The sequence below is a fragment of the Thunnus maccoyii genome, chromosome 22 (assembly GCF_910596095.1).
Source record: "Thunnus maccoyii chromosome 22, fThuMac1.1, whole genome shotgun sequence".
NCBI lineage: Eukaryota > Metazoa > Chordata > Actinopteri > Scombriformes > Scombridae > Thunnus > Thunnus maccoyii.
Genome location: NC_056554.1, coordinates 22,043,121 through 22,069,259, shown reverse-complemented (window position 1 = coordinate 22,069,259; position 26,139 = coordinate 22,043,121). Strand labels below are relative to the sequence as shown.

At 37.3% G+C, this 26,139-nt stretch overlaps 2 protein-coding genes and 2 long non-coding RNA genes across 7 annotated transcripts in view; 3 read left to right on the top strand and 1 right to left on the bottom strand.

Moving 5' to 3' along the window:
• The window catches only part of LOC121889444, a 51,647-nt gene that overhangs the window by 4,315 nt on the left and 21,193 nt on the right, over positions 1-26,139 (top strand). The window lies entirely within an intron of this gene.
• On the top strand, positions 1,199-8,430 carry LOC121889449. 2 transcript variants are annotated; one of them, XR_006093523.1, is made up of 4 exons: positions 1,199-1,400; positions 1,789-1,894; positions 2,444-2,785; positions 8,331-8,430. It is a non-coding gene; the product is annotated as an uncharacterized LOC121889449 (long non-coding RNA). The 2 variants fall into 2 exon arrangements; XR_006093522.1 differs by having other exon boundaries at positions 2,438-2,785.
• LOC121889442 (butyrophilin-like protein 8) lies at positions 5,787-25,658 on the bottom strand. 3 transcript variants are annotated; one of them, XM_042401403.1, is made up of 4 exons: positions 25,407-25,658; positions 22,349-22,404; positions 21,692-22,051; positions 5,787-7,726 (listed from the first exon to the last, which is right to left on the bottom strand). In XM_042401403.1, the coding sequence occupies exons 1-4, from the start codon at positions 25,562-25,564 to the stop codon at positions 7,590-7,592; spliced, it is 711 nt and encodes a 236-aa protein (XP_042257337.1). In that variant the 5' UTR covers positions 25,565-25,658; the 3' UTR covers positions 5,787-7,589. The 3 variants fall into 3 exon arrangements, with proteins under 3 accessions (XP_042257337.1, XP_042257335.1, XP_042257336.1); XM_042401401.1 differs by lacking the exon at positions 5,787-7,726 and adding an exon at positions 21,236-21,408 and having other exon boundaries at positions 25,407-25,579; XM_042401402.1 differs by lacking the exon at positions 5,787-7,726 and adding an exon at positions 21,236-21,405 and having other exon boundaries at positions 25,407-25,579.
• LOC121889457 lies at positions 11,536-16,116 on the top strand. The gene is made up of 3 exons (XR_006093539.1): positions 11,536-12,186; positions 15,630-15,689; positions 15,806-16,116. It is a non-coding gene; the product is annotated as an uncharacterized LOC121889457 (long non-coding RNA).

Below are 26,139 nucleotides of genomic sequence, written 5' to 3'. Positions count from 1 at the left end.
GTAAAACACTGGCTGCACTCCATAATAATAACAGCCTATTTACAGTATTTCCCATTTATGATGTTTCTTTAACGTCTCAACATAGAGCTTTGTTGTTTTATTGTAATGTGCAGTTGAAACTGAGATTTACTGTTGCTGTTTTTAACCCTGTCTGTTACAGCGAGCTCTTATTTACTGTCTGTTATTGATTATCAGTCTTTCACATGTATGTTTGAGAGAAAAGCTTTGAGTTGTTGACACTGGTATTAAGGATAAAGACCAGCAGAGGAAGCTCTTCACTGGAAGTCAGCTCATTTTGTTTAGAGATCCTCACCTGGCTGCAGGTTACAGCTGTTTGCTCATTTACACCTTTAGACTCCTTCAAATGTAACAGATGGATCACAGAGATCTGCTGCTGTCATGTGTTTTATCTTTGATATTTGATTGTAATTTAAATATCAGTGTGATCTGACTGATTATTTTTGTGTGTTAATATATATTACAACATATTACACTAAGAAATGAAGACATACAAACTGAGGAATCTGTTGTTTTAAGTTTTTTCCAATGTTTAAAATGTTAAGTCCCTTTATCAATACTGCAGCACTTTTTAGGATTTGTCTTTGCTGACTGAGATTTTTCAGGTGGTCTGTTGAATTGTCTCCACAAATGAAAAAGCTGTTTTAAGTAATTTTTAATACAAAATTGTTTTTATTTTTGCTCATGTTAGATTCTTTCTCTGGAACTATTTTTATATTGTATCTGCTTTTCTATTAACATCCATTCTTGTGTTTCTGCTTTGTGTGAAGGTCACAATAAAACCAGATGTTTTACCTTTTGTGTCAATAAAGATTGAGAGCAGAGCCTCACATGAACTCTTACTGCAGAATCTGTGTAGAGTTTGTCTAAAGTGTGAAGGACTTCTTAATTTATGGAGTCATAATCCAGTGAAGAACATGTATAAATACATAACAGTACGGCATACTTAGAGTAGTAACAAGTAGTAAATTATATGTGATTAGTAGTAACTTGGCTAAAACTACTTGCATACTTGTAACTTGTTTGAAGTTTGTACATCACAACTCGTTCACTGGGTTGGATTAAAGATCAGGATGCACAATTGTGCTGTCATTGCTGGTTTAAAAGATACAGAAGAGTCACAACAACTTCTCTCATAAATAGAGATTTATTTACAATATATAAACATCATAAACTGTACATGAGGAAAGACAATTCATTGTTAAATTAGATTTTGGAAACCTTACACACTAAATAGATGAGGAATATTATTTCTGACAAGAGCTTGGAACTCCTCATCATCACAATAAGCTGCAGGGACAGTCCTCATGAGGGACGACTGTCAGACGGCTGTGTTGTCTGGAAACAGTCTTCCTCAGATCAGGCAGAACTTCATCATGCAGGTCAGCTGGCAGCATGAAGCTCAGTGGTCTCTCAAAGCTCTCAATAAGCCACAAACAGCTGAATCTTTGACTATCAGACAGGCGAGGTCCTCGCTCAGATAAAGCTGCTGAATGTAGCTTTTAACGAAGCAACAGGACGAGTCACATCACAAGAAATGGAGGCAGCCACACTGCTCAGAAGGTGATTGTTTAGATGTCTTGTCTTGTGAAGTAATTTTTCCAAAACTGTCATTTTTATGTTACGTTTTCTGCCCCAAACATGGCACATCCGGGAAAAAAGAAGTATCATTTATACTGAAGCATTATTTACACTTATTATTTACATCCACTCTGAAAGAAAAGGTGGATCCTCCAGACAGACCTTGTTAGTCCTGATGAATCTAATCAGATGTTGTTCTCCTCTCTCACACTCTCATCCTGCTGGGTTCTCTCAGGTGAAAAGGTCAGAGGTCTGGTTGGATGTGCAGGAAAAAGCAGCTTCATGGACCCAGAAGGTAAAAAGATGCAGTGACAGACAGAAGTCTGATCTCTGAGAAACACAACGTCTATACTGCTGCATCACTGTTTTCTGCCTCATTTACCACTACTTTTTCTCTGTTATGACATTTAGAACGGAGTCTGAAGGCAAAATAGAGTCCAGCACAGACAGAGAATAGAGCTGCTGTGAGTAATCAGACTTCCCCGACTCTGAGGTTTGGGCTGATCAACAGCTGCTGTAAAGGACAGAAAAAAAATGTACTTGTATTCCACAAAATTCTGTTATCCCAACATTCAACTCTCCTAATTTTGACACTTTACACTTGTTAAAGTCCAAAATTAAAATCTGGACTGTTTGGGTCTGAACCTGATGATGTTTGTGTCCACATGTATTTATAAATCTAACCAAATAAAACAGTGGCTGGTAAGTCTAACCAAATTCATAAAGTTTATCATTACAGTTTGTACATCACTGATAACATGAATTTAATCAACTTACCAGTGACATTGAGTCGACATATGTCAGAGCTTTCACCATAATCTGTTTTCATTTCACACAGGTAAAGACCCGAGTCATCAGTCCTGAGTCTGGACACATGAAGTCTGATTCGTCCTTCTCTGAGGGCGTCTTTGTCACACTGAACTCGTCCTGCAAACTGTCCATCCTGAGACTTTGAGACCTCAACACCCTTATGTACATGATACAGGATCAAGGGTTTAACACCATTAAACAGTTGACAGATAATGTTAATTGAGGTGGAGGAACTGTCAGGTTTGGTTGTAAACATCCATTCCAGTGTGATGGTGTCGTTCTCCTCTGCCTGATAGGAGGTCTGTGTCACTTTCACTACAAATGTTCCTGTTGAGGAGACAGAGACGGAAAGTGTTTAAAATACACCAGTAAAAAGGTCATGATTGATACCAATAATAAATACAATCTAAGTAATAACTGAATATAGAGCATCTTCCCAACTGTGATGAAGAGTTTCTACTCGCTTTAATAGTTCTGTCAATGTTTTCACTAATATATTCTAAAAATTCTCTTTTGACTTTTCTCTTTTTGGATGATGAACTGAGGATGTAAACTAACCACAGACACAGGAGGTCAGGCTGATGAGCAGAAGGATCCTGCAGATCATCTTCTCCCTGTGAGAGGAGACAGAGGAGAGGGGTCATGAACACATGAGGTCAAAGTTCAGTCATCACAGGTGTGAGAAGGAAAATCTACAGCATCAAACCTCGATTCTCATGTCAGAAACAATGTGGACTAAACCACACAAACATCAGTCATTTCTATTGTAAATTACAGAAATCTGGAGTTTATATCTAAATAAATTTAACATTAAAAAGCTTCTGTTGCAGTCATGAATTTCTGTCACAAGATGGCGCTAAAAATTTCTTTTCAACAGTGAAAGTTTGTCATAGCAGCTACACATTAAGTGAAACTAATATATCTATACAAATATGCACATTACACCTGATACAAAGTTTGATCCAAAACTAAGAGAATTGTGACACCTAATTATCCTCAATTATCATCAGATTTGTTTCCAGATTAAGAACCAGAAAATACTGACTTCATAGGATAGTTATCAAGGAAAACCACTGCTTTCAACTAACATAAAAGACATAATCACACCAGTGTTTAGTTTAGGTAAAACTCAAATGTGCTTCATTAAAGACTCAAACAACACCAGCAGACTCAAGAACAGCTGCTGAACTCCAACCACAGACTGTGAATCATATGAAGTGCACCATCACTAATCTATATATATCAATATATATTTTATTGTACATATTGATCCTAACCCATAATATTTATTATTTATCTGTTATGTATATCCTTGCGTATAATACAACCATTCATATACATTTGTTATTTAGATCCACTTGCACTAAATATTTTTATATTCTGTACATGATGTTTGTAATGGTTTTTGGTGAGATGCAACTGCATTTCGTTGTCTCAGTATGTTGTGTGATGATGATAAAGTTGAAATCAACAGGTCTTTCACACATCAAAGACATAAACCACTTCCTCTTTGTTTTGTAAGCGGCAGGCAGAGCTGAAGTTCTTCTTCACAGCGTGAAGGGTAAAGCGTAAATTTAACAAACAGTCAAATGTTCAGTGGTTCCATAGGATGCTTTACTTTAGTTTTAGTTTTGGTTGGACTCGTTTTTCAACTATGGTCCATTTTGGTCTGGAAACTTTTATAAAATCTAACACATATTTATAGAAATGTATTGATGTGTTTTATTTCTCCATCCTGTGTAGAAACACTTCCTGATGAAATTATTCAAATATTATATAATTTTTGTCATTTTATTCAAACATTCAGAGGAAATCATCATTTCCATCAAATCACAAAAAGGTGTTTTTTAAACAAAATTATTAACATACCTCATGTTTTCAAAATATTTAACGAAATTTCACACACAGATGTGCCAAAATGTATAAATGTATTTATTTTCAGGATTTTAAAGATAATATTCTTACATTGTTAAGATAAAAACTACTTTCAACTGTTTCACTAAAGTATTTTAATTAATTTCTTACATGGCACAATGATGAGTTTTCCAGTTCTATAAATTAATTGTAACCATAACAGCACAATCTTCAAAACTACAAAATATAACTGTGATTATGTTTTTTGTGAATTTGACTTAAAAATATGAGTTGTAATGAAGATGACTTCAGTACCATACAATATGAATTAGCTGATTAAGTGTTTTGTTTAATTGTTTAATTTAATATACAATATTTTCAGTGACATAAACTAACTGAAAAGCATTTATAAGACACATTTTCATTTTCATTACAAAATGTCTTTTACATCACAATAAACAAAGTGATGGAAATGACATTTTGTCACATTTTTAAAAAAATCTCATATTTAACCTGCTAATGTCTGTTTTAGAGTTAGAGGCCACTATTATAACAAAAATAACGACTCAGAGTGAGCAGATCGAGTAGGAGATCATGAATACACAGTTTAGTTTAGGCCACTTTGTTGGTTACTCTATAACAGGATTAAACTATAATGAAGCAAAAACACCAACTTTCCGTAAGATATAAAACATACACATTACCTTTTATGTCTTCATCCTTAATCAATAACAGATTCAGAGGACAGTAGTTCAGATCACTGAGTTGACGACCTGCAGATGAAGCAAACGCTGAGAGGAAAGATTCACAGAAATAAACTGTCAAAATAAATGTGTCACAGAGGAAACTGTGTGACATTTCCTCCTCTTTAGGACCAATCAGAGAAGTAGTTGGGTAGCAATAAGGTTACAGATAAGTATTGTGGTTTTGTGCAGAGACCAAAGTAGGCCTTGCTGGTTTCTGTCTGTTGCATCTACTTAACACAGTCAGTTTAACTCATAGAAATCAACTTGTTGGATCAGATGTTTGACCAACAACATTACGTTTAATAGAAACTCTTCATTTAGATGTCAGTGTTTTGATCATAAAGACTTAGTTAACAGATTAAATGTTATTTGGTTGATGAGAACTTTTATGAATAAATTCAGCTCAAATATTCATATATTCCACATTTCAGCTTATTGTTTGTACTTGTGAGGATATTTTGATGTGTTGAATTTCTTTATTTGGTGAGTTTGAGGAGAACAGAGTCTTTACTTACATTTGAAAAATAACTAAATACATATGAGGGTTAAAGAATAAACTCTTATTATTATAATAAAGGATAATAAAGCAGTTTTACTTTCACTTTGAATGGCTGCAGTTGCTCTTTGCTTTCTGGTCTGATGTGAATCTTTCAGGCTCTGCTGATGTCACAGCTTCTCCCTGCTGTAAAACACTGGCTGCACTCCATAATAGTTATAACCTGTCTATAGTATACATTATCTATCATGTTTGTTGAACTTCTCAACATAGAGCTTTGTTGTTTTATTGTAATGTGCAGTTGAAACTGAGATTTACTGTTGCTGTTTTTAATCCTGTCTGTTACAGCGAGCTCTTATTTACTGTCTGTTATTGATTATCAGTCTTTCACATGTATGTTTGAGAGAAAAGCTTTGAGTTGTTGACACTGGTATTAAGGATAAAGATCAGCAGAGACAGCTCTTCACTGGAAGTCAGCTCATCTTGTTTAGAGATCCTCACCTGGCTGCAGGTTACAGCTTTGTGCTTGTTACACCCCACCCTTGTTCAGCCCTATGGGGCGAACATCAATCCACCATTTACCCAAAATGAAACTCTAAACAAAGTAAAACACCTTTTAAAACACCCAAACCATTGGATTTATTAACAAAAACATACAAAACAACCAGGAGACTAAATAAATGCTGTAAACAATCAAAATACAACAGATAAACTAAATAACATAAAATCCCAGACTGAGAGGCAGAACCAGCAGTCCGCAAACAAGAAGCCTCTCTGCAGCAGGAACATGGAGCATTTAACCCTTTTCCTCCCTGGACCAGGTGCACCTCATTGTGGACTGATTCAGTGTGGATGACCTGAGCGGAGCAATAGACAGGAGACACAAAAAACACAGGCAACACATACAGCCCTAACAGTGCTCATTTACACCTTTAGACTCGTTGATTTTATTCTGCTCCTCATAAGAAACTCAGGTCTTCTACATGTCGACCAAACAAGCCCAGAGGACTGATTCATTACATCATTGAAGCATTCCAATGAAAACAGCAGTAAATGATTCAAAATTTGAACGTTAACAGTTGAATGTGTTGGTTTTAACCTCCAGGCTGCTGCTGGTTTAAATTTACACAGGTTTAGTATCACAGAAAACATTTTCTTAAAGTGGGTTTTGCTCTGAAGTGATGCAGTTTAATGAGTGTTTAGAAAGTCGTTGCTTGTTAAAGTCAAGTTTCACTCATTAGGTCTCGACCACAGACTGTTTGTGTCTATGAGTGCTGGAACAAAGACTTACAAGTAAACTGCTTAATGCTCCTCTAAACTCTCTCCTCACAGCTAAAATCTGACACAAAGTCTTAGTTCTTAAGACAAGAACAGCTTCATGTCTGTTGTCTTGGTTTTGTTATTTGTTGAGTCATAATTCAGTAGATCATTTTTAATTTAATCTCCTCTCTGAACTCTGACACCTGTAACACATGATGGATGGTCTGACCCAAGTTGAGAGTAATAATGAACAGTAAAGTCTGTGTGATTAGTAGTAACTTGGATAAAACACATAGAAGTGTTGGAGTACAAGTTTGTGGTTAAATTTTGTGTAAAATGGAATCAACTTGCAAAGTGGCTTATTTGTGGTGTTTATCCCAGAAGAGAATAATGTTTTTACATAGTTTGGTTAATGTTTCATTGTATTATCATTGTAAAAACTGACTACATTTATTACTATTTTGTTATTTGCAATGCTTCCGATATTTTAATGACTTATGGCTATTTAATGATGCAGAAGCTGATGGAGATCTTCTTCATATTAAATAATAAATAAAGCTCTAATGACCCTCTTAGATAAAGATGATCCTCCAGACAGACCTTGTTAGTCCTGATGGGTCTAATCAAATGTTGTTCTCCTCTCTCACACTCTCATCCTGCTGGGTTCTCTCAGGTGAAAAGGTCAGAGGTCTGGTTGGATGTGCAGGAAAAAGCAGCTTCATGGACCCAGAAGGTAAAAAGATGCAGTGACAGACAGAAGTCTGATCTCTGAGCAACACAACTTCTATACTGCTGTATCAATGTTTTCTGTCTTATCAGGAGATTTAATAAAACAAAGTCTGAAGGCAAAATAGAGTCCAGCATAGACAGAGAATACAGCTGCTGTGAGTACCCTGACTTCCCCGACTCTCTGGTTGTGGTCTCACAGTAGGTTTCTGAGGTTTGGGCTGATCAACAGCTGCTGTAAAGGACAGAAAAATAATAATAACTGTTCTTGTATTCCACAAATTCTGTTATTCCAATGTTTAACTCAGCTACTTATGAAAATCTGGGCCATTTGGGCTTCAACCTGATGATGTTTGTGTCCACATACAGTCTGTACATCACTGATAACATGAATTAAAAAGGCTTTCTGAGTTCTACTGAATCATCTTACCAGTGACAATGAGGCGACATCTGCCAGAGCTCCCACCATAATCTGTTTTCACTTCACACAGGTACAGACCCGAGTCATCAGTCCTGAGTCTGGATACATGAAGTCTGATTCGTCCTTCTCTGAGGGCGTCTTTGTCACACTGAACTCGTCCTGCAAACTGTCCATCCTGAGGCTCTGGAGACTCAACACCCTCATATACATGATACAGGATCAAGGATTTAACAGCAGTAAACAGTTGACAGAAGATGTAAAGTGAGGTGGAGGAACTGTCAGGTTTGGTTTTAAACATCCATTCCAGTGTGATGTTGTCGTTCTCCTCTGCCTGATAGGAGGTCTGTGTCACTTTCACTACAAATGTTCCTGTTGAGGAGACAGAGAGGGAAAGTGCTTAAAATACACCAGTAAAAAGGTCATGAAAGGTCATGACCAATAATAAATACAATCTAAGTAATAACTGAATATAGAGCATCTTCCCAACTGTAATGAAGAGTTTCTACTCGCTTTAATAGTTCTGTTTTCACAGATATAGTTTACAACAAAAGTCATCAAGTCTTTTGACTTTTCTCTTTTTGGATGATGAACTGAGGATGTAAACTAACCACAGACACAGGAGGTCAGGCTGATGAGCAGAAGGATCCTGCAGATCATCTTTTCCCTGTTGGAGGAGGCAGAGGAGAGGAGTCATCAACACATGAGGTCAAAGTTCAGTCATCACAGGTGTAAGAAGGAAAATCTACAGCATCAAACCTCGATTCTCATGTCAGAAACAATGTGGACTAAAACAACACAAACATTAGTCATTTCTATTGTAAATCAGTTTATATCTGAATGGATTTAACATTTAAAAATCTTCATTTCTCAATGCAGTCATTCATTTTTAAACACAAGATGGCGCCAAAAATCTCTTTTCAACAGTAAAAGTTTGTCAAGAAGTATACACTGCGTGACTCAGTGTACACTGAGTACCCCACTCAGCCAGTGCACTGACTGAGTGTACTCAGGACGGTGTTGCCATGTTAATAAGATTTGAAGACTTATAGTATCTTTGATGTCTGCTGTGTGGACGTTGATTGACAGCTGTGATTGACAGTTGGCTCACCTGCTGCTCTCCTCGGCTCCGGGACTCACACTGAGTCAGACTATTGTCACAATACTTCACTAAGTTTAACGTTACTTGATTATGATACCTGCCCTGGTAGCACAATTTTAACTCACCTCACTACGTCCATCTTTATATCATCTTTATATACATGGTTTGATGTCAAACAGGAGGATAAATTATGACGTTTAAGTTTTATGATCATCTTATCTTAATCTTTTAGCTGAATAATATTCAGATATTTTGATGAATACTGTAGTAAAACATGAAGTCAGTAACTGTTGTGAGAAGGTTGACATGAAGCTCCAGAAACCCTCCACTCCCCCTCCTCTTACCTTTAACATTGAAACTGTCAGCAGAAGAAGAAGACGGAGCGAAATCGACCCAAAAAGCGAAAAAGGGACAGTAAAGTAATTCCATCACGAAAGTAACATTAAATCTTTTCATGGAGATGTTTCAGTGGGTTTCAGTGAGGTTGTGTGCAACTTGTCAATCTGAGTCTTTATCCGGACGGGTTTTCGTCTGACCGCGATTGGGCAGTCCTGAGTGAGTGTAGACAGTGTTTACACGCACAGTGTACTCAGGAAGTATTCTGAGCATCAGGAAGGATTCTGACGAATCAGAATCCTTCCTGATGCTCAGACTACTTAGAATGTGACGAATCAAAATCCTTCCCATCAGGAAGGATTCTGATTCGTCAGAATCCTTCCTGATGCTCAGAATACTTAGAATACTTAGAATAATTCTTCTCAGAATACTTAGAATACTTAGAATACTTCCTGAGTACACTGTGCATGTAAACACTGTCTACACTCAGGAACTGTGCGCACACCCACACCGTGTACACGGCGCGTTCACGGAGCATAAATTATGACGTTTAAGTTTAATAATCATCTTACATTCTGTGTCAAGACATCTAAACAGTCTAAAACCATCTAACAGGTGTGTCTTCCTCATATCTGTGTGATGTGTCTCGTTCTGTCTATTTAAACCTACATCCACCAACTGTCTGACTGAGGACCTCACCTGCCTGAAGGCCAAAGATTACAGAGTCTATCATCAAAGTTCTCAAAAACTACATTCAGCAACAACAAAATAATCATGAGAAACTTTATTAATATTCAAACAGTTACAAAGTGCTTTACAAGCTGCATCAATGACGAGAATATGGTCAGATCTAGACAAGACGTGTATTTATGTATTTCACTTATATCAGTTTTTAATGCTTTAATAATAATAAAAATAAAATTAGTAATAAGTCATTAAAATATTGAAAGCATTGCAAATAACAGAAAACAAGCTAATGACTGACATGAAAAGAACATGAAAGAACCTAGATAGATATTTAGGTTTAGAGGGAAAAATCACTATTTGGTGGAGCTGTTAACAACTCATAGACATGTGAAATGTGACCCCGACTACACACTGCTTTTTGTAAGACCTCAAAAGCCAAAAAGGTTAAATTATACTTAAGTACAGTATTTGAGTAAATTGCTCGCTGTCTGGTTACCTGGTAGTTTATTGTGGTTAAAGTAAAGAAACATGTAGAGTCGACAGTGGACTGAACACATTTAATGAGTGATTCATGACATAATTAAACATTCAGAGATCATATGTTGAAAATAAAGAGAAATCAGATCCTCAAAACTGCTGCAAACACACAGCTGAAGATATCAAAAGTACAAAAAATAGAAAATACAATCCCTCCATGTTCCTACAGTCACAGTCATTTGACACAGTATAAACATGTCAAGCTTTACTTTAACATTGTAGAAAATAACAGTCACATTTTATGTTGAAGTTAGAAAGTGCTTCATAGAGTTAAAAGTGCCTTGCAGAAGAATAAAAACATTTCTATGGACAATTGAAAAAGCTGTTCAAAGATTTCAACAAATTATTGCAATTAACTCATTTTTTACATCACATCAACGTCATTAAAACAAGTTTGAACTTTAAATGAATGTGTTTGTCTTCTCCTCCAGGCTGCTGCTGCTTTCATTTGATTTCAGAACACGATGAAATGTGGTTTAGAGCAGGAAGTGGTTCATGCTTTCACACACTGACTTGTGCTCAGGTGGATCTAGGGGGTTTATTTCTAAGGCCGAGGCCCCGAGCTGGAGGTCACATCATGTGACTTGATGTTTCAGTTTAGTTACTGTTGAGACATAATGCAGGAAATGCTTTTAAAATGACAACTGAAACACAGGCTGCCTGTCTGGAAGCTAAACACACTCATATACAATATATTTAGCTTATGTATTAAATATGAAATAGACACAATAAAACAGGTACAAATGCACATCACTACTGCATTCTTATAACAATAATTTTGTGCTTCATTAATGTTATACAAAAGTTTCTTCTTCTTCTTCAGAGAAAAACAGAGAAAGCAAAATGTGAAACTCATTTTTTTCCCTCTAAATAAATAGATGTTAGTTAAAGGGAACATTTGCACATTTCCAGGTCTATGTTTTTATTCTGGGGCTCCACTGGAATATATTATATTTGCATGACTTATAGATCAAAAACCTCCTTATTTATCTTATACTGACTCCTCAGTTCAGGCAGTTTTAGCTCATATGTGTGAACAACCTGATGTCAGTTTGGTGGGGAAGTAGAGGTAACGTTGCAATCAGAGCGTCCAGAGCAGGTTAAAGCTCTGACTTTTGTCTTGAAGGCAACATTTTTACATATGTGCAAGTTTTGGAACTTTGACCATGTTTAACATAGATATCCAACATTATAGCACTGTAAAAATGACAGAAAATCAATTAAAAGCATGATATGTGACATTGCTGGTCCCTCCATGAGGCGTCTGAGTCACATTCAAGACAAAATGTTGTGTGGATGTAAATCAGCAGGTTACTCTCAGACTCTTCCTAATGCAACATATTTACTAGTTAGAGTTCTGCTGACTCACCAGAGGCCTCCAGCACCATCTTTTCAGGATCTTGTCATAATTAGCAGCCAGATCACACCAGTAATTCCCCGAGTCATCAGTCGTGACTCTGGACAGATGAAGTTTGATTCGTCCTTCGTCTCTCAGAGCGTCTTCATCACACTGCAGCCGTCCTGTAAACTGCTCATCCTGAGACTCTGGGACCTCAGCACCGTTTATCATCTCATACTAAATCCTAACAGGCTTTAACTGGAAGAAACAAACCAGGTTGGTGTGAGACATGTCAGTTTTGGTATGACTGTCCCATTTTATTGTGACATTATCGTTCTCCTCTGTCTGATAGAAGGTCGGAGTCATTTTCACCACAAACATCCCTGCAGAGGAGAGAGTAGAGAGGTACAAATGAGACACCCTGTGCAGTTATTGGGCACTAAGACATCGATCTTTATCAAATTTCAGCCTGAAACAATCAAGGTTTATAATAACTGGTTGCACAAGTGGAAAAGTTTCTACTCTTTATATCTGAGCAGTAAAGACGATTCTGTACTGAGCCTTAAACATCAAACTAACCACAGACAGAGGAGGCCAGAACGAGGAGCAGCAGGATCCAGATCATCTTCTCCCTGCAGAGAGGAGACAGTTGTATTATCCAAAGCTCTTTGTACTGTGTTTCTGCTGCTCACTCACCCATTCACACACACACACCAAATGGCAGCAAACTACCACGCAGGGTGCTGGTGCAACCATTATGTTGAGCAGTGTAGCAAAACTAAAAACTGTAGTTATCAACTTGACAGGACAGAGGAAAATATCCAGCAACGTTTAGCTTCTGAATTTTTTTTAGCGGAAAATGAATGGTTTAATTTCTATTTCGATTGTCGATTTGATGAGGAAAACGGGTTAGAGGAACGGGGAAAACAGGAAAAAAACGGGGATTGGATTACATTTTTTTAATTCACATGAAAAATGGAAAAACAAAATGATGCCTTTCTTTATCCTTTTATCGAACAAGTTGAACAGCTTTGGACGGAGCGTTCCGTGTCTAGTCTGCCGGAAAACAGAGGACGTCAATTGAGTAGGCGGTCCATCAGTGTGGCCCAGGACACATTGCGTTTACACTGTTATGAATGTGGCAACATACGGCCTAGACCACCTTCGAATGTGGTCTAAGTGATCAGATCTCAATGCGTCCTCAATGCGTCTTGGGTGCGTTCACACCTGTACTTAGAGCTGTCCGCTTGTAATCGGATCACCCGAGACGGAGGTTAATGCCAGATGTAAACAGGACCTTCGACATGTGGACAGGAGGAGTCGGGGCTCGAACCACTGACCTTCTGATTAGTGGACGACCCGCTCTACCTCCTGAATCCAGCAACTATTATTCCCGTTTAAGGAATTGTGTCATTTCTTTCTGTCCTTCAACTTTATAAATTCTAGTCAACTTTCCACAGTTACCAGAGATACTAAACACATCGATGGTTATATTGATGGTATTTATGGTCTAAAGTTAATGTTAATGAAGATTTATGAAAACAAACAACTTCATTCAGAGTCATATTGATGTTTGTTGATACCTGTGAATATACATTTCTTTCTTATTGTAACCACTACTCACTATGAATTGTGCTAAGTGCCAAATAAATAGTTACACCAATATCTTACGTATAAGCCCATTAAGGAGGATGATAAGTAAAACACAAGTTCAACTAAGTGAAACTCGCTCACACACATGCTGGACTCCGTTCATTTGTTTTTCTGCCCCTCTCACTCCCCCTCCCTCACTTTTTTCTCTTGTGCATCAGCTAGTTGTGCTGCTGCTGACAACAGTTCATTCTGCAGGCGCTTACCGCCACCTTCTGGACTTTTAATCAAACTACAACAACAACTCTGGCATTGAATTTGACTGAATAGCTGTTAAATACAGGTAAATCAGGTTTGCATATGAGTCAGTGCGTATGCAATAATCAGTGAAGGTTTAACGAACTTTCTTATGCCACTATAAACTACAAACAAGTGGAGTTAACAGTAAGTATTTGTTAGTTTTTTTTTTTTTTTTTTTACCAATTTGTTCAACAAGTTCAAGTTTAAAAAGCTAAAAACTTTCACATTTGGGATGTGTTGCTTGATTGACAGGTGTCATATTCACATATACATATATTCACATATTTTGCTGTTTCCATTTAGTCAGAACATCTTATGAGAAGCTCAGCCAATCAAGTTACTGTCTCCACTTGTCTCTGTGGTTGTAGTAAAGCACCAGATCACATTGTAAATACAAAAATATAAAACTGCTGAGATCAGGGTTAATAACCAGGTGATATGAGGAGCAGGTACGTAGATGCTACAGCAGCAATATTATTGATAAATACTTTTTAATAAATATTTTACAGACAAGCTAAAATATTTTTTCAGTCTTGACAAATCAGGACTCTGATAATAAAAGACAGAAGATTCAACTTCTCTCATAGAAACAGGGATTTATTTATAAATTGAATATTTGCAATACAAACAGTAAATGACAAAAGGTTCATTCAACTAGAATTTAAACAACCTGAAGAGGTCAGAAATATTATTTCTGACAGGTTTGATAAGACATTGGAACATGCCATTAGTAACATATGATGACAGCAATACTGACATGAATTATTAATTACTAAAAACCACAGTGATAGGAACATGTACAACATATTTCTGGCACTTAAAAAAGAAGTTGGAAGGACAAAATCTTTGTGACAAAGACTTTGTGACTTGGTTGTATGACTCAGGTCTGAAAGCAATAAAATATACGTAAACCTTGTGAGAGAAAACTGAATAGTAGGTTATCATGTGATGTATTTCTTGTATATATCATACATGTTACAAATACTGTTCTTAAATTCAGTTTAGTGTTAGTTTGTGTTCCAAATTCCTTTGTGCTGTGTCTGTTATAAACTTAGTTCTTTGTTGTGTAAAATGAGACAGTTGAGTGTTTATAGTTAAAACAGTTTATTCTGTTGTACATTTGTCTGAGCCAGTGGTGACAAATCATAGTTATGCAGATTTCTATGTGTCAGTCTGATAAGCCTTTAGAGGATGGTGTTGTTTGTTCTTAATTTAATATGATAGCAATGTTATTTTGTGATGCTACTTGGTGCGTTCGCTTGTGTGCTGTCATATATGGTCGTGAAGAAAGACTGTTCTTAGGTTAGTTGAACTTTTGTCTTTTGTTTCTATCTGAGGGTTGTGTAATGACCTGTAATGACCTGTGCAATAGTATTTAAAGGACTGGCTGAGTGCCATCTTGTCAGACAAAGAAAGGATAGCTAGGCGGTATTTTGGTCTCCAGAACTATGATGCATTATACTTCTGATTGTATTAATTGATTACATTATTTCATGACCTGACAATGCCCTCTTTGTGTGTTTATTGAATGATCAAGCAATTTTCCACTACAGCTTGTATGACTGTAATTATATGTATCTCTATTTGGTTGTGTATCACTTTCAGTCTGGTTTTAAACTGTGTGCAGTAACAGACTCCAGGAAGACTAGCAGCCACGTCAGCAGAAGCTGATGAAGATCTTCTTAATATTAAACATAAACATAAATAAACAAAACTCTAATAACCCTCTTAGATAAAGATGATCCTCCAGACAGACCTTGTTAGTCCTGATGGGTCAAATCAGATGTTGTTCTCTTCTCTCACGCTCTCATCCTGCTGGGTTCTCTCAGGTGAAAAGGTCAGAGGTCTGGTTGGATATGCAGGAAAAAGCAGCTTCATGGACCCAGAAGGTAAAAAGATGCAGTGACAGACAGAAGTCTGATCTCTGAGAAACACAACTTCTATACTGCTGTATCAATGTTTTCTGCCTCATATACCACTACATTTTCTCTGTCATGACGTTTAGAACAGAGTCTGAAGGCAAAGTAGAGTCCAGCACAGACAGCGAGTACAGCTGCTGCTGTCAGTCCAACGTAGAGGCCGATCCTTCTCCAACTCTCTGGTTTTGATCTCACAGTAGGTTTCAGAGTTTTGGGCTGATCAACAGCTGATGTAAAGGACATGAAAGAATAATAATTGTTCTTGTATTTCACAAAATTCTGTTATTCCAATGTTTAACTCTCCTACTTATGAAAATCTGGACCATTTGGGCTTGAACCTGGTGATGTTTGCGTCCACGAACAGTCTGTACATCACTGATAACATGAATTAAAAAGGCTTTCTGAGTTCTACTGAATCATCTTACCAGTGACATTGAGTCGACATCTGCCAGAGCTTTCACCATAATCTGTGAGCACTTCACACAGGTAAAGACCCGAGTCATCAGTCCTGAGTCTGGACACATGAAGTCTGATTCGTCCTTCTCTGAGGGCGTCTTTGTCACACTGAACTCGTCCTGCAAACTGTCCATCCTGAGACTCTGGAGACTCAACACCCTCATGTACATGATACAGGATCAAGTCTTTAACATCAATAAACAGTTCACAGAAGATGTAAAGTGAAGTGGAGGAACTGTCAGGTTTGGTTGTAAACATCCATTCCAGTGTGATGTTGTCGTTCTCCTCTGCCTGATAGGAGGTCTGTGTCACTTTCACTACAAATGTTCCTGTTGAGGAGACAGAGAGGGAAAGTGAGGACCAGACAAACTGAGAACTTCAACATGTGAACTTCATCATGTAAAATGAAACCATGTGAAATATGACAAGGAGACACAACCATCTCATCTTTAATAATGTGTTGGATTTATAATCAGATCATATGTGTTTTGTGTAAAATGTTATTATGAAAAGTAACTATAAGGACTAAAGCTGTCAAATAAAAGCAGTCCATAAAAGTACAATATTTCCCTCTGATATGTAGTGGAGTTGAAGTATAAAGTAGCACAAGATGGAAATACTCAAGTACCTAAACATTTTATTGACAATACTTGGGTAAATGTAATTAGTTATCTTCTAGAGCTGGTTTTCACTGATATATTTTACGACAAAAGTCATCAAATCTTTTGCCTTTTCTCTTTTTGGATGATGAACTGAGGATGTAAACTAACCACAGACACAGGAGGTCAGGCTGATGAGCAGAAGGATCCTGCAGATCATCTTCTCCCTGTGAGAGGAGACAGAGGAGAGGAGTCATCAACACATGAGGTCAAAGTTCAATCATCACAGGTGTGAGCAGGAAAATCTACCCAAACTTCACACATCACATACAGCCTGTGTCACACTTCACTACAAGCTCTCTGTTGACCTCCTCTGCCTACTGCTTATGCTGATGGTGTTTTCACAGAACTCACTGTGATGCAGTGAGCTACGACCATCAACCTGCCTTCTCATTCACCTTATTGGAATTTTCTGGTCATTTTCAAGCTGTTATTGTGAGCTGTGATGGTAAATGTATTTTGAGTCTTCTGTATTCAAATGGAAATCAGCCCTGCATATTATTATTAGAGGCTACAATAAAAATGAGTAAATCTAAGGATTGTGATTTATTTTATTTATCTATTTGGATCAACAATAGCCACTAACAAGACAGCAACTAGGGTCACATATAGTTTCACCATAATGGCATCTTAGCTATGTGAACTGTTGTGGCCTAAATGTGATCAAATTAGTTCAACAAGACTTGAAATGAAAAGAAAAGAAAATGAAATGAAATGAAAAGAAATACAATATGAACGAATCACATAAAGCTTTCTCAAAAGTTCCAGTTTTTGGAGTCTTTGAAGAAAATAACATTTTAGTTCTATTTTTTGTAACCATTCAAAAGTTTGAATGGCTTTGACATTTAGCTTAAAACAGCAAGAACTATGTGAGTTTACATTCTGGACATGGTAGCTAACTAGCAATTAGCTTAACTCACGATTAATGATTAGCATGCTAATATACATTAATTTGGTCGTTAAGATTTTACCATAAGGCAGACAGATGTTACACATCTTAAATATGAATGCTCACCTTTGTCTATGACTATTTAGAAACAACAATAGAAGTGACTTTAAAAACCCAATTTGCCACCTGGCTTAATTTATGTTCAGTGATGTTAGCTGAGCTGACACATCACATAATAAGACAAAGTTACAAAAGAAAATTCTACATTATTAACTAGTTAAAGCTGTTTCATGCCTCTGATCTGTTATTCTCTAATCTGTTATCACAGCCAGCAGTGAGTAACAGAAGCACCGTTGCTGAATGCACAAACGTAACTTTACTATAGGCCTACTTCCACTGTTTACTCTTCCCTGACCTGGTGAGTTGGTCAAATGGCTGTGATTGGCTGGAGGGCTGTTCAATTAATCTTCTTGACCAATAGGTTTTTCATGTATGGGAAACTCAGTTTCGTTTCATCAGTGACTACCACAGAAAAAAGTGGGGGGATGGAATTATGTTTCTGTGAAAGAGCGGGTGTCACAACACCCATAACACCCACGGCTGCAACACCCCTGCTGATGAATGATAACAGTTGAACCAACTCAGTAAAGTCTTCATGTTTCCAGTGATGGTGCTTGATACAGTGATAACTGACACAACTATGACGGTCTACAGATCTTACAGAATGAAGAGGTGAGAAATGTAATGTCTGACAGGTCTGATAATACCTTGGAGTGCCCCATTAGCACCATATGATGATGTCAGGACAGGTGTGTCTGTAGACTGTAATCTTTGGCCTTCAGGCAGGTGAGGTCCTCAGTCAGACAATTGGTGGATGTAGGTTTAAATGGACAGAACGAGACACATCACACAGATATGAGGACGACACACCTGTTAGATGGTCACTGTTTAGATGTCTTGACACAGAATGTAAGATGATTATAAAGCTTAAACGTCATAATTCATGCTCCTGTTTGACATCAAACCATGTATATAAAGATAATATAAAGATGGATGTAGTGAGGTGAGCTAAAATTGTGCTAATGGGCAGGTATCATAATCAATTTCAGTTTATTTAGTATAGCACCTTTCACAGAAATGACATTCACAAAGTGCTTCACAGGAATAAGAGTTCAAAATAAAACAATAAAAACATACATAGAGTAATAACATATACCACAAGTAAAAATAAATAAATAAATAAATAAAATAAAATAAAAAACACAGGCAGCAAGGTACCACAAGTAGAAACACATGAACAAATGATCATTACACATCACACACACCAATCAGACAACTCAAGAAGACACAAAAGCCAATTTAAAAAGATGGGTCTTCAATAGTTTTGTAAAAACTTCTATAGAGCCTGCTGACCATATATGTACAAGAAGAGAGTTTCATAGTGTTGGAGCCACAAATGCAAAGGCACGATCAACTTTAGTTTTCAGCCGCGAGCGAGGGACAGCCAGTAGGTCCTGGTTGGATGACCTAAGTGACCTACTGGTGACGTAGGGATGGATAAGTTCCGTGATGTAATCAGGAGCCTGTCCATGCAGGGCTCTATATGTAATAGCAAGAACTTTCAAATGAATCCTAAAACAAATGGGCAGCCAATGCAAAGAACTTAAAATAGGATAGATGTGAGTCATCATGCTGGACCTGGTTAACAGCCTTGCAGCTGCATTTTGGACCATTTGTATCCGGTTCACAGATGCTTTGCTGAGACAAGTGAAAATGAAATTACAATAGTCCAAACAGGATGATATGAACGCATGGATGATCATTTCTAGTTCTGGTTGTGATGTGATGGACTTGAGTTTAGCAATATTTTGTAGACAGAAAAAACATGTACGGGTCAATGATTTAATATGCTGATGAAAATGCATAGCCTGGTCAAATATGACACCAAGATTTCTTAAGTTTGACCTAACAGCTGATGAAAAGGACCCAATACTCTTAGCTACCTTGGGAGCTATACTGCCAGAAGCAATAATGAGAACCTCTGTCTTGTCAGTATTAAGCTGTAGGAAGTTGTTTGACATCCAGTCCTTAGTAGCAGTCAGACAGTTGTGCAACACAGACAGTTTTCCGGGGTTATCAGGCTTCAAGGATACATAGAGTTGAATATGGTCAGCATAACAATGATAGGAAAAATCACTAAATTTGCTGATAACCTGACCTAGGGGGAGCATATATAAAGCAAAGAGAATAGGACCCACAATGGAACCTTGTGGCACACTACAGGAAAGAGAGGCAGTGTCGGACGTGTCAGGACCAAGAGACAGAAAAACTCTGCAAGGTAAGAGGAGAACCAGTCCAGGGCGCTCCCTGAGACACCCACACATTGCCTGAGCCTTTCAGTCATTATTCTGTGATCCACAGTGTCAAAAGCTGTGCTAAGATCCAGCAGCACTAAAATGGAGCACTCTGACGACATTAATATGTCATTGGAAACTCTGAGAAGAGCAATTTCAGTGGAATGCTTCTGACGGAAACCTGATTGGAACTTATCAAAAATGTTTTGTGCAGTCAAGACAGCAGTGAGCTATTTGGCAACAACATTCTCTAAAATTTTAGAAATAAAAGGCAGCTTGGATATAGGCCTGTAATTATGGGGACTGTATGGATCAAGGTTCATTTTTTTCAGGAGGGGCTCAACAACTACATGTTTGAAGGGACACAACCAGATTGCAGGGAGCTGTTTATAATAGAAACCAGGCATGGCCCAATACAGTCAAGTGCATTTTTGAGCATGGAAGTGGGTAAAATGGATCTCATACTACTCACCAGATCTGTGAGTTCTTGCATGGAAATAGGAGAGAAGCTGTCCAAAATGGATGGCCGAAAAGCATGAGTAGAGAGGGGAAGAGATGAGGGGATAATGCTAGCTCTGACATCTCTAATTTTATCAATAAAGAAGGAAAGAAAATTGCTGCAGTCCTTATTTGACCAGACAGGCATATCCGGAGGTGCCGGAGTGACAATGTTGTTAATAGTATCAAAAAGGACTTTTGGGTTGCGCTTACAGGTGGAGATAAGGTTGGAAAAATAAGAAGCCCTCGCATCTTTAATCAAGTTGTTTAACTCCGTTAAAAGATCTTTGAAGTGAAGACGGTGAACATCGAGCTTAGTGGATTTCCACGGTCACTCTGCCCTCCGACATCTACGCTGAAACAATGAGTTTAAGGCGTAACATTAAACTAGTAACATTAAACTTTGTGAAATAGCAGACATCAAAGATACTATAAGTCTTCAAGTCTTATTAATGGAGCAAATAATTTCTAACATGACCACCAGCACACTTATTAGAGGGCCTGAATTTAGAGATTAAGACCATAATGACTCGTTTGAATGGGAGTCAGTTGGAGCATCTAGTTGCCGTCAGTGGAATTACACTTTAACACATATGGACTCAAAAGCTGGGACAGTGTCAGCAGAGGCAGTGACAGACAGAAGTCTGTTCTCTGAGAAACACAACTTCTTTACCGCTATGTTTCTTGACTAAAATGAAGTCTGAAGGCAGAGTAGAGTCCAGAACAGACAGCAAGTACAGCTGCTGTCAGTCCAACGTAGAGGCCGATCCTTCCCCGACTCTCTGGCTGTGGTCTCACAGTAGGTTTCTGAGGTTTGGGCTGATCAACAGCTGCTGTAAAGGACAGAAAATAATAATTGTACTTGTATTCCACAAATTCTGTTATCCCATCGTTTAAATCTCCTATTTGTCACACTTCACACTTGTTCATGTCCAAAATTAAAATCTGGACTGTTTGGGTTTGAACCTTATGATGTTTGTGTCCACATACAATCTGATAACATATATTAAGAATAGCATTCTTAATATATTCATTTTATGTTGTATTTCTTAGCAAATAATACAGTACTGTGGCTGCACTCAGCAAGACATTCTGAGTTCTACTGAATCATCTTACCAGTGACATTGAGTCGACATCTGCCAGAGCTTTCACCATAATCTGTTTTCATTTCACACAGGTAAAGACCCGAGTCATCAGTCCTGAGTCTGGACACATGAAGTCTGATTCGTCCTTCTCTGAGGGCGTCTTTGTCACACTGAACTCGTCCTGCAAACTGTCCATCCTGAGACTCTGGAGACTCAACACCCTCATGTACATGATACAGGATCAAGTGTTTAACATCAGTAAACAGTTGACAGATAATGTTAAGTGAGGTGGAGGAACTGTCAGGTTTGGTTGTAAACATCCATTCCAGTGTGATGTTGTCGTTCTCCTCTGCCTGATAGGAGGTCTGTGTCACTTTCACTACAAATGTTCCTGTTGAGGAGACAGAGAGGGAAAGTGAGGACCAGACAAACTGAGAACTGAGGCTGGAAAACTAAAGAGTTCAAAGATGCTGCAGTATAGAAAAGGTGATGCATGATACAATTAAAAAAAGAGCAATAAATGAATATAGAACACTTTAACGGTTGCAATAAGGCATTTTTCCACTTCTAATAAGTTCTGCCAATGTAATCACTCACAGATTTAAAGATGACAGTCATAAAATCTGTCAGTAAGGCTGAAAATGTATTTTATTATTTATATTTATGGATATTAAAGTTGTAAACTAACCACAGACACAGGAGGTCAGGCTGATGAGCAGAAGGATCTTGCAGATCATCTTCTCCCTGTGAGAGGAGACAGAGGAGAGGAGTCATGAACACATGAGGTCAAAGTTCAGTCATCACAGGTGTGAGAAGGAAAATCTACAGCATCAGACCTCAATTCTCATGTCAGAAACAATGTGGACTAAAACCACACAAACATTAGTCATTTCTATTGTAAATGACAGAAATCTGGAGTTTATCTCTGAATACATTTAACATTAAAATTCTTCAGTTCCTCAATTGCAGTCATATATTGCTGTCACAAGACCAAATAATGCAAAATAATCTAATTTCAACAGTGAAAGTTTGTCACAGCAGCTACACATTAAGTGATATTAACAAATCTATACAAACTTGCACAAAACTAAGAGAAACAACTGTGACTCCTAATTATCCTCAATTACCATCAGATTTGCTTCCAGATTAATCAACTAAATTTGGATAAAAGTCAGTGAACTCAAACTGGCATCTGTGCTTCACCAAAGACTCCTCTCACCTCAACCACAGGTACTACAGCGACTAAACAACAGCAGCAGCAGACTCAACAACAGCTGCTGAACTCCAACCACAGACTGTGAATCATATGAAGTGCACCATCACTAATCTGTATATATCAATATATATTCTATTGTACATATCCATCCTAACCCATAATCTTTATTATGTATTTGTCCTTGTGTATATATACAACCATTCATATACACTTAGTTTCACTTGCTTTTACATAATATAGTAGCGTGTTCTGACTAGATCGAAAACTGCGTTTCTTTTTCTCAGGACGTTGAGCAATGATGATGAAGTTGAATCTAATCTGATCTAAACCAGCATTTAAACAGTACATACGGGCTCTTTCACAATCAGCAAAGAAATATCTGATAAGAAGTTGTTTATTGTAAGCAGGCAGGCGATAGGCAGAAGTGAACAGAGTTCCCCTTCACAGCACGAAACTGAATTTAACAAACATTCAACTGTTCAGTTTTGGGAATTTCAAACTTTTCAATTCAATAAGACTTTTGTACTCAACTGATCTGCAGTCAATTATGTCGTTCTTCAACTATGGTCCATTTTGGTCTGGAAACTTTTAGAAAATCATATTTGTAGAAATGTATTGATGTGTTTTATTTCTCCATCCTGTGTAGAAACACTTCCTGATAGTGGCTATGATTAAACTATCAAATAATATGCAATTTTTGTCATTTTATACGATACACTATATAAAATGTTATTTTTATTATTATTTGTACATTCAAAGGAATAGAGCTGTTTGGAAATCACAGCCACTAGTACCTGATTAAGATTTGATTTAACAAAAATTACTTTGATTTGTTCTTATTTCAGTTCCCTTCACAGAGCTTACTCTGTACTCTCTTGTCACATGACTGTTGCTGTTGTCACCATAAAAACCCTAAAAAAAACTCCCTGGATTGAAATTTTGAACAGTCTATTGGAAATGACAATGACAACAAGGGACAGGTGTACTTTTTATGAAAACATATATAAAATACTAATATGTCTTACAACACAATACATTTAATTAAAATATGCATTTATGTGTCATTTGTATTTGAAGTTAATATTAGATCAATATTAAATTTAAAATTAAGCAGGGTTGAATGTCCAAATGTGGCCCAGGAACAAAGGAAATATAGAAAAAATGTAAAACCTGGTCTAAAATACCCACATATTTACAGAAACCAGCTTTCCTGCTGTGAAAGATTCAACTGAGTCCTACACTCAGATGTTACTACATGATAATAAGTTTCAAAGTGTCATGTGTGTCGACACTAGTCATGATGCAGAATGACTCCTTTCAATGTGAATTTTAATGAAATTATTGAGTGATAGATCATGAATACACTTTAGTTTAGACTACTTTGTTGGTTACTCTATAACAGGATTAAACTATAATGAAGCAAAAACACCAACTTTCTGTAAGATCTAAAACACACACACACACACACACACACACACACACACACACACACACACACACACACTACCCTTTATCTAAAAAGATAAAGGGTCTGTGTTGTCTGTGAAATGAAGTCAGTTAAACTCCTGTTTAAACAACATACACCAGCATCGCTATTGTCTCCTCCTCTACTGTCCAGTGTGACATTTTCACATCACAAATGATGAACAACAGCATTAAAACAAGAGTCTTGTGGGTAAAAAAATAAGACTCATGTAGCTGTTATATCAGGTTAGTGTGGGGCTGCTGCTGCTCTGCAGGTGCACTTAATTTGACTGTAACTGCAGTAACCGGGCAGAGATAAGCCTCCTGAATTTGCATCCGAAATGATGAGATATGTGATAATACTTCAGTATACTTAACAACAAATATTATTGGGACCACTACAGAAAATCGCAGATGAACATTTAATATCAAGGAATTCACATTATAGACATGACCACTGACTCTAACAAACTGACCACAGTTTCACACATTGACCACATAATGAGAATTAAACTCACTTTGATGTTTTGATCATTAAGACTTAGTTAACAGAATAAATGGTTTCAACTCAAGTATTCACATTTTCCACATTTCAGCTTTTCCTCTCTTTGTTTGTACTTGTGAGGATATTTTGTGTTGAGGACAGGATCTTTACTTAAATTTCTTTGAAAAATAACTGAATAAATATGAGTGTTAAATAATAAGTTCTTCTATTGTTATAATAATTCATATATATCTCATCACAGCAACCAAAAGTACAAGATCTGTTTTTATTGTGTTGCGATGAGAGAGAGATACTCTTTTATACGAGGGAGCGCTGGCGCTGGTTTCTTTGTTAAACAGACAATTAACTGTAAACTTCACTGCTCGTGTGATTACGTGTCCTTCCCGCATTTTGTTCGAGCTTTATATGTTTTTTTCCCGTTTCCTGTCTGTGTGTTTCGATCGCTCTCTGAGTTGGAATATGTTAACTGGTGGATTTTGGATTAACTAAAGTAAAGTAAACCTACTGCCTGTCTTCTGAGATTTACGGATTTTTGATAATTCAACCTAACTTGCTTCCTACCTGCTCTGCCGTGATCCATTTTCTCCAGAGGACAGCAGCTGTCTCTTCCTCCAGTTTACAGGCTCTGTGATTGTTCCATGGATGTAAAGAGAAGGGTTGTACTCTCCACTCGCATCACCGCAGAAATCATCCAGAGCTCCTCCCAATTGTTGCTTCATTTTCAAGTAATTATACTGTTTGTCTCTGTAATTTGTCTAGATCGTTGCATCACGTGATTATGTTTTTTAATGATGATTATCATCAAGAGTCACAAGGCAACCCTATCTCTAGAATAAAATGTTGGCATTGTACGTTCTGCAAACCACGGATAAGCTGAATGTCTACGTTTCAATGCTGGACATAGTCAGTTGAATAATGATGTTTTATGATGTGATAATGCTGTGGTTCAGGTCTGATTAGCTTTAGGCACAAAAAACACCTAATTATGGTTAAGGAACGATCATGGTTTGGGTTAAAATAAAACAAAATAAAATAGAATAAAAACGGCTGCAAATGTCTCGACGTATCACTAATAACACCCGCTGTTGTCGGTTGAAACGGGAAGTGGGCGGTGGTCTCGAACAGGATCTCTGACTTTCCTACATCACGCTTTCTATCCAACCACCTGACCCCTCCTCCTGCTAATAAGAACGTAGGCTCATATATACATATCATCTGCACTACGTCACTTTATAAATGTTGATATGATATATATTAAATGTTTTGAAACGTAGAGATTTGAAACAGGAGGTCA

Coding starts and splice junctions, on each gene's coding strand:
- LOC121889442 (XM_042401401.1), bottom strand. CDS start 25,564: ATGAAGCAACAATTGGGAGGAGCTCTGGATGATTTCTGCGGTGATGCG. Junction 22,052..22,348: donor CCTGACCTCCTGTGTCTGTG/GTTAGTTTACAA, acceptor TCTCCTCAACAG/GAACATTTGTAGTGAAAGTG. Junction 21,409..21,691: donor ATGTCGACTCAATGTCACTG/GTAAGATGATTC, acceptor TGTCCTTTACAG/CAGCTGTTGATCAGCCCAAA.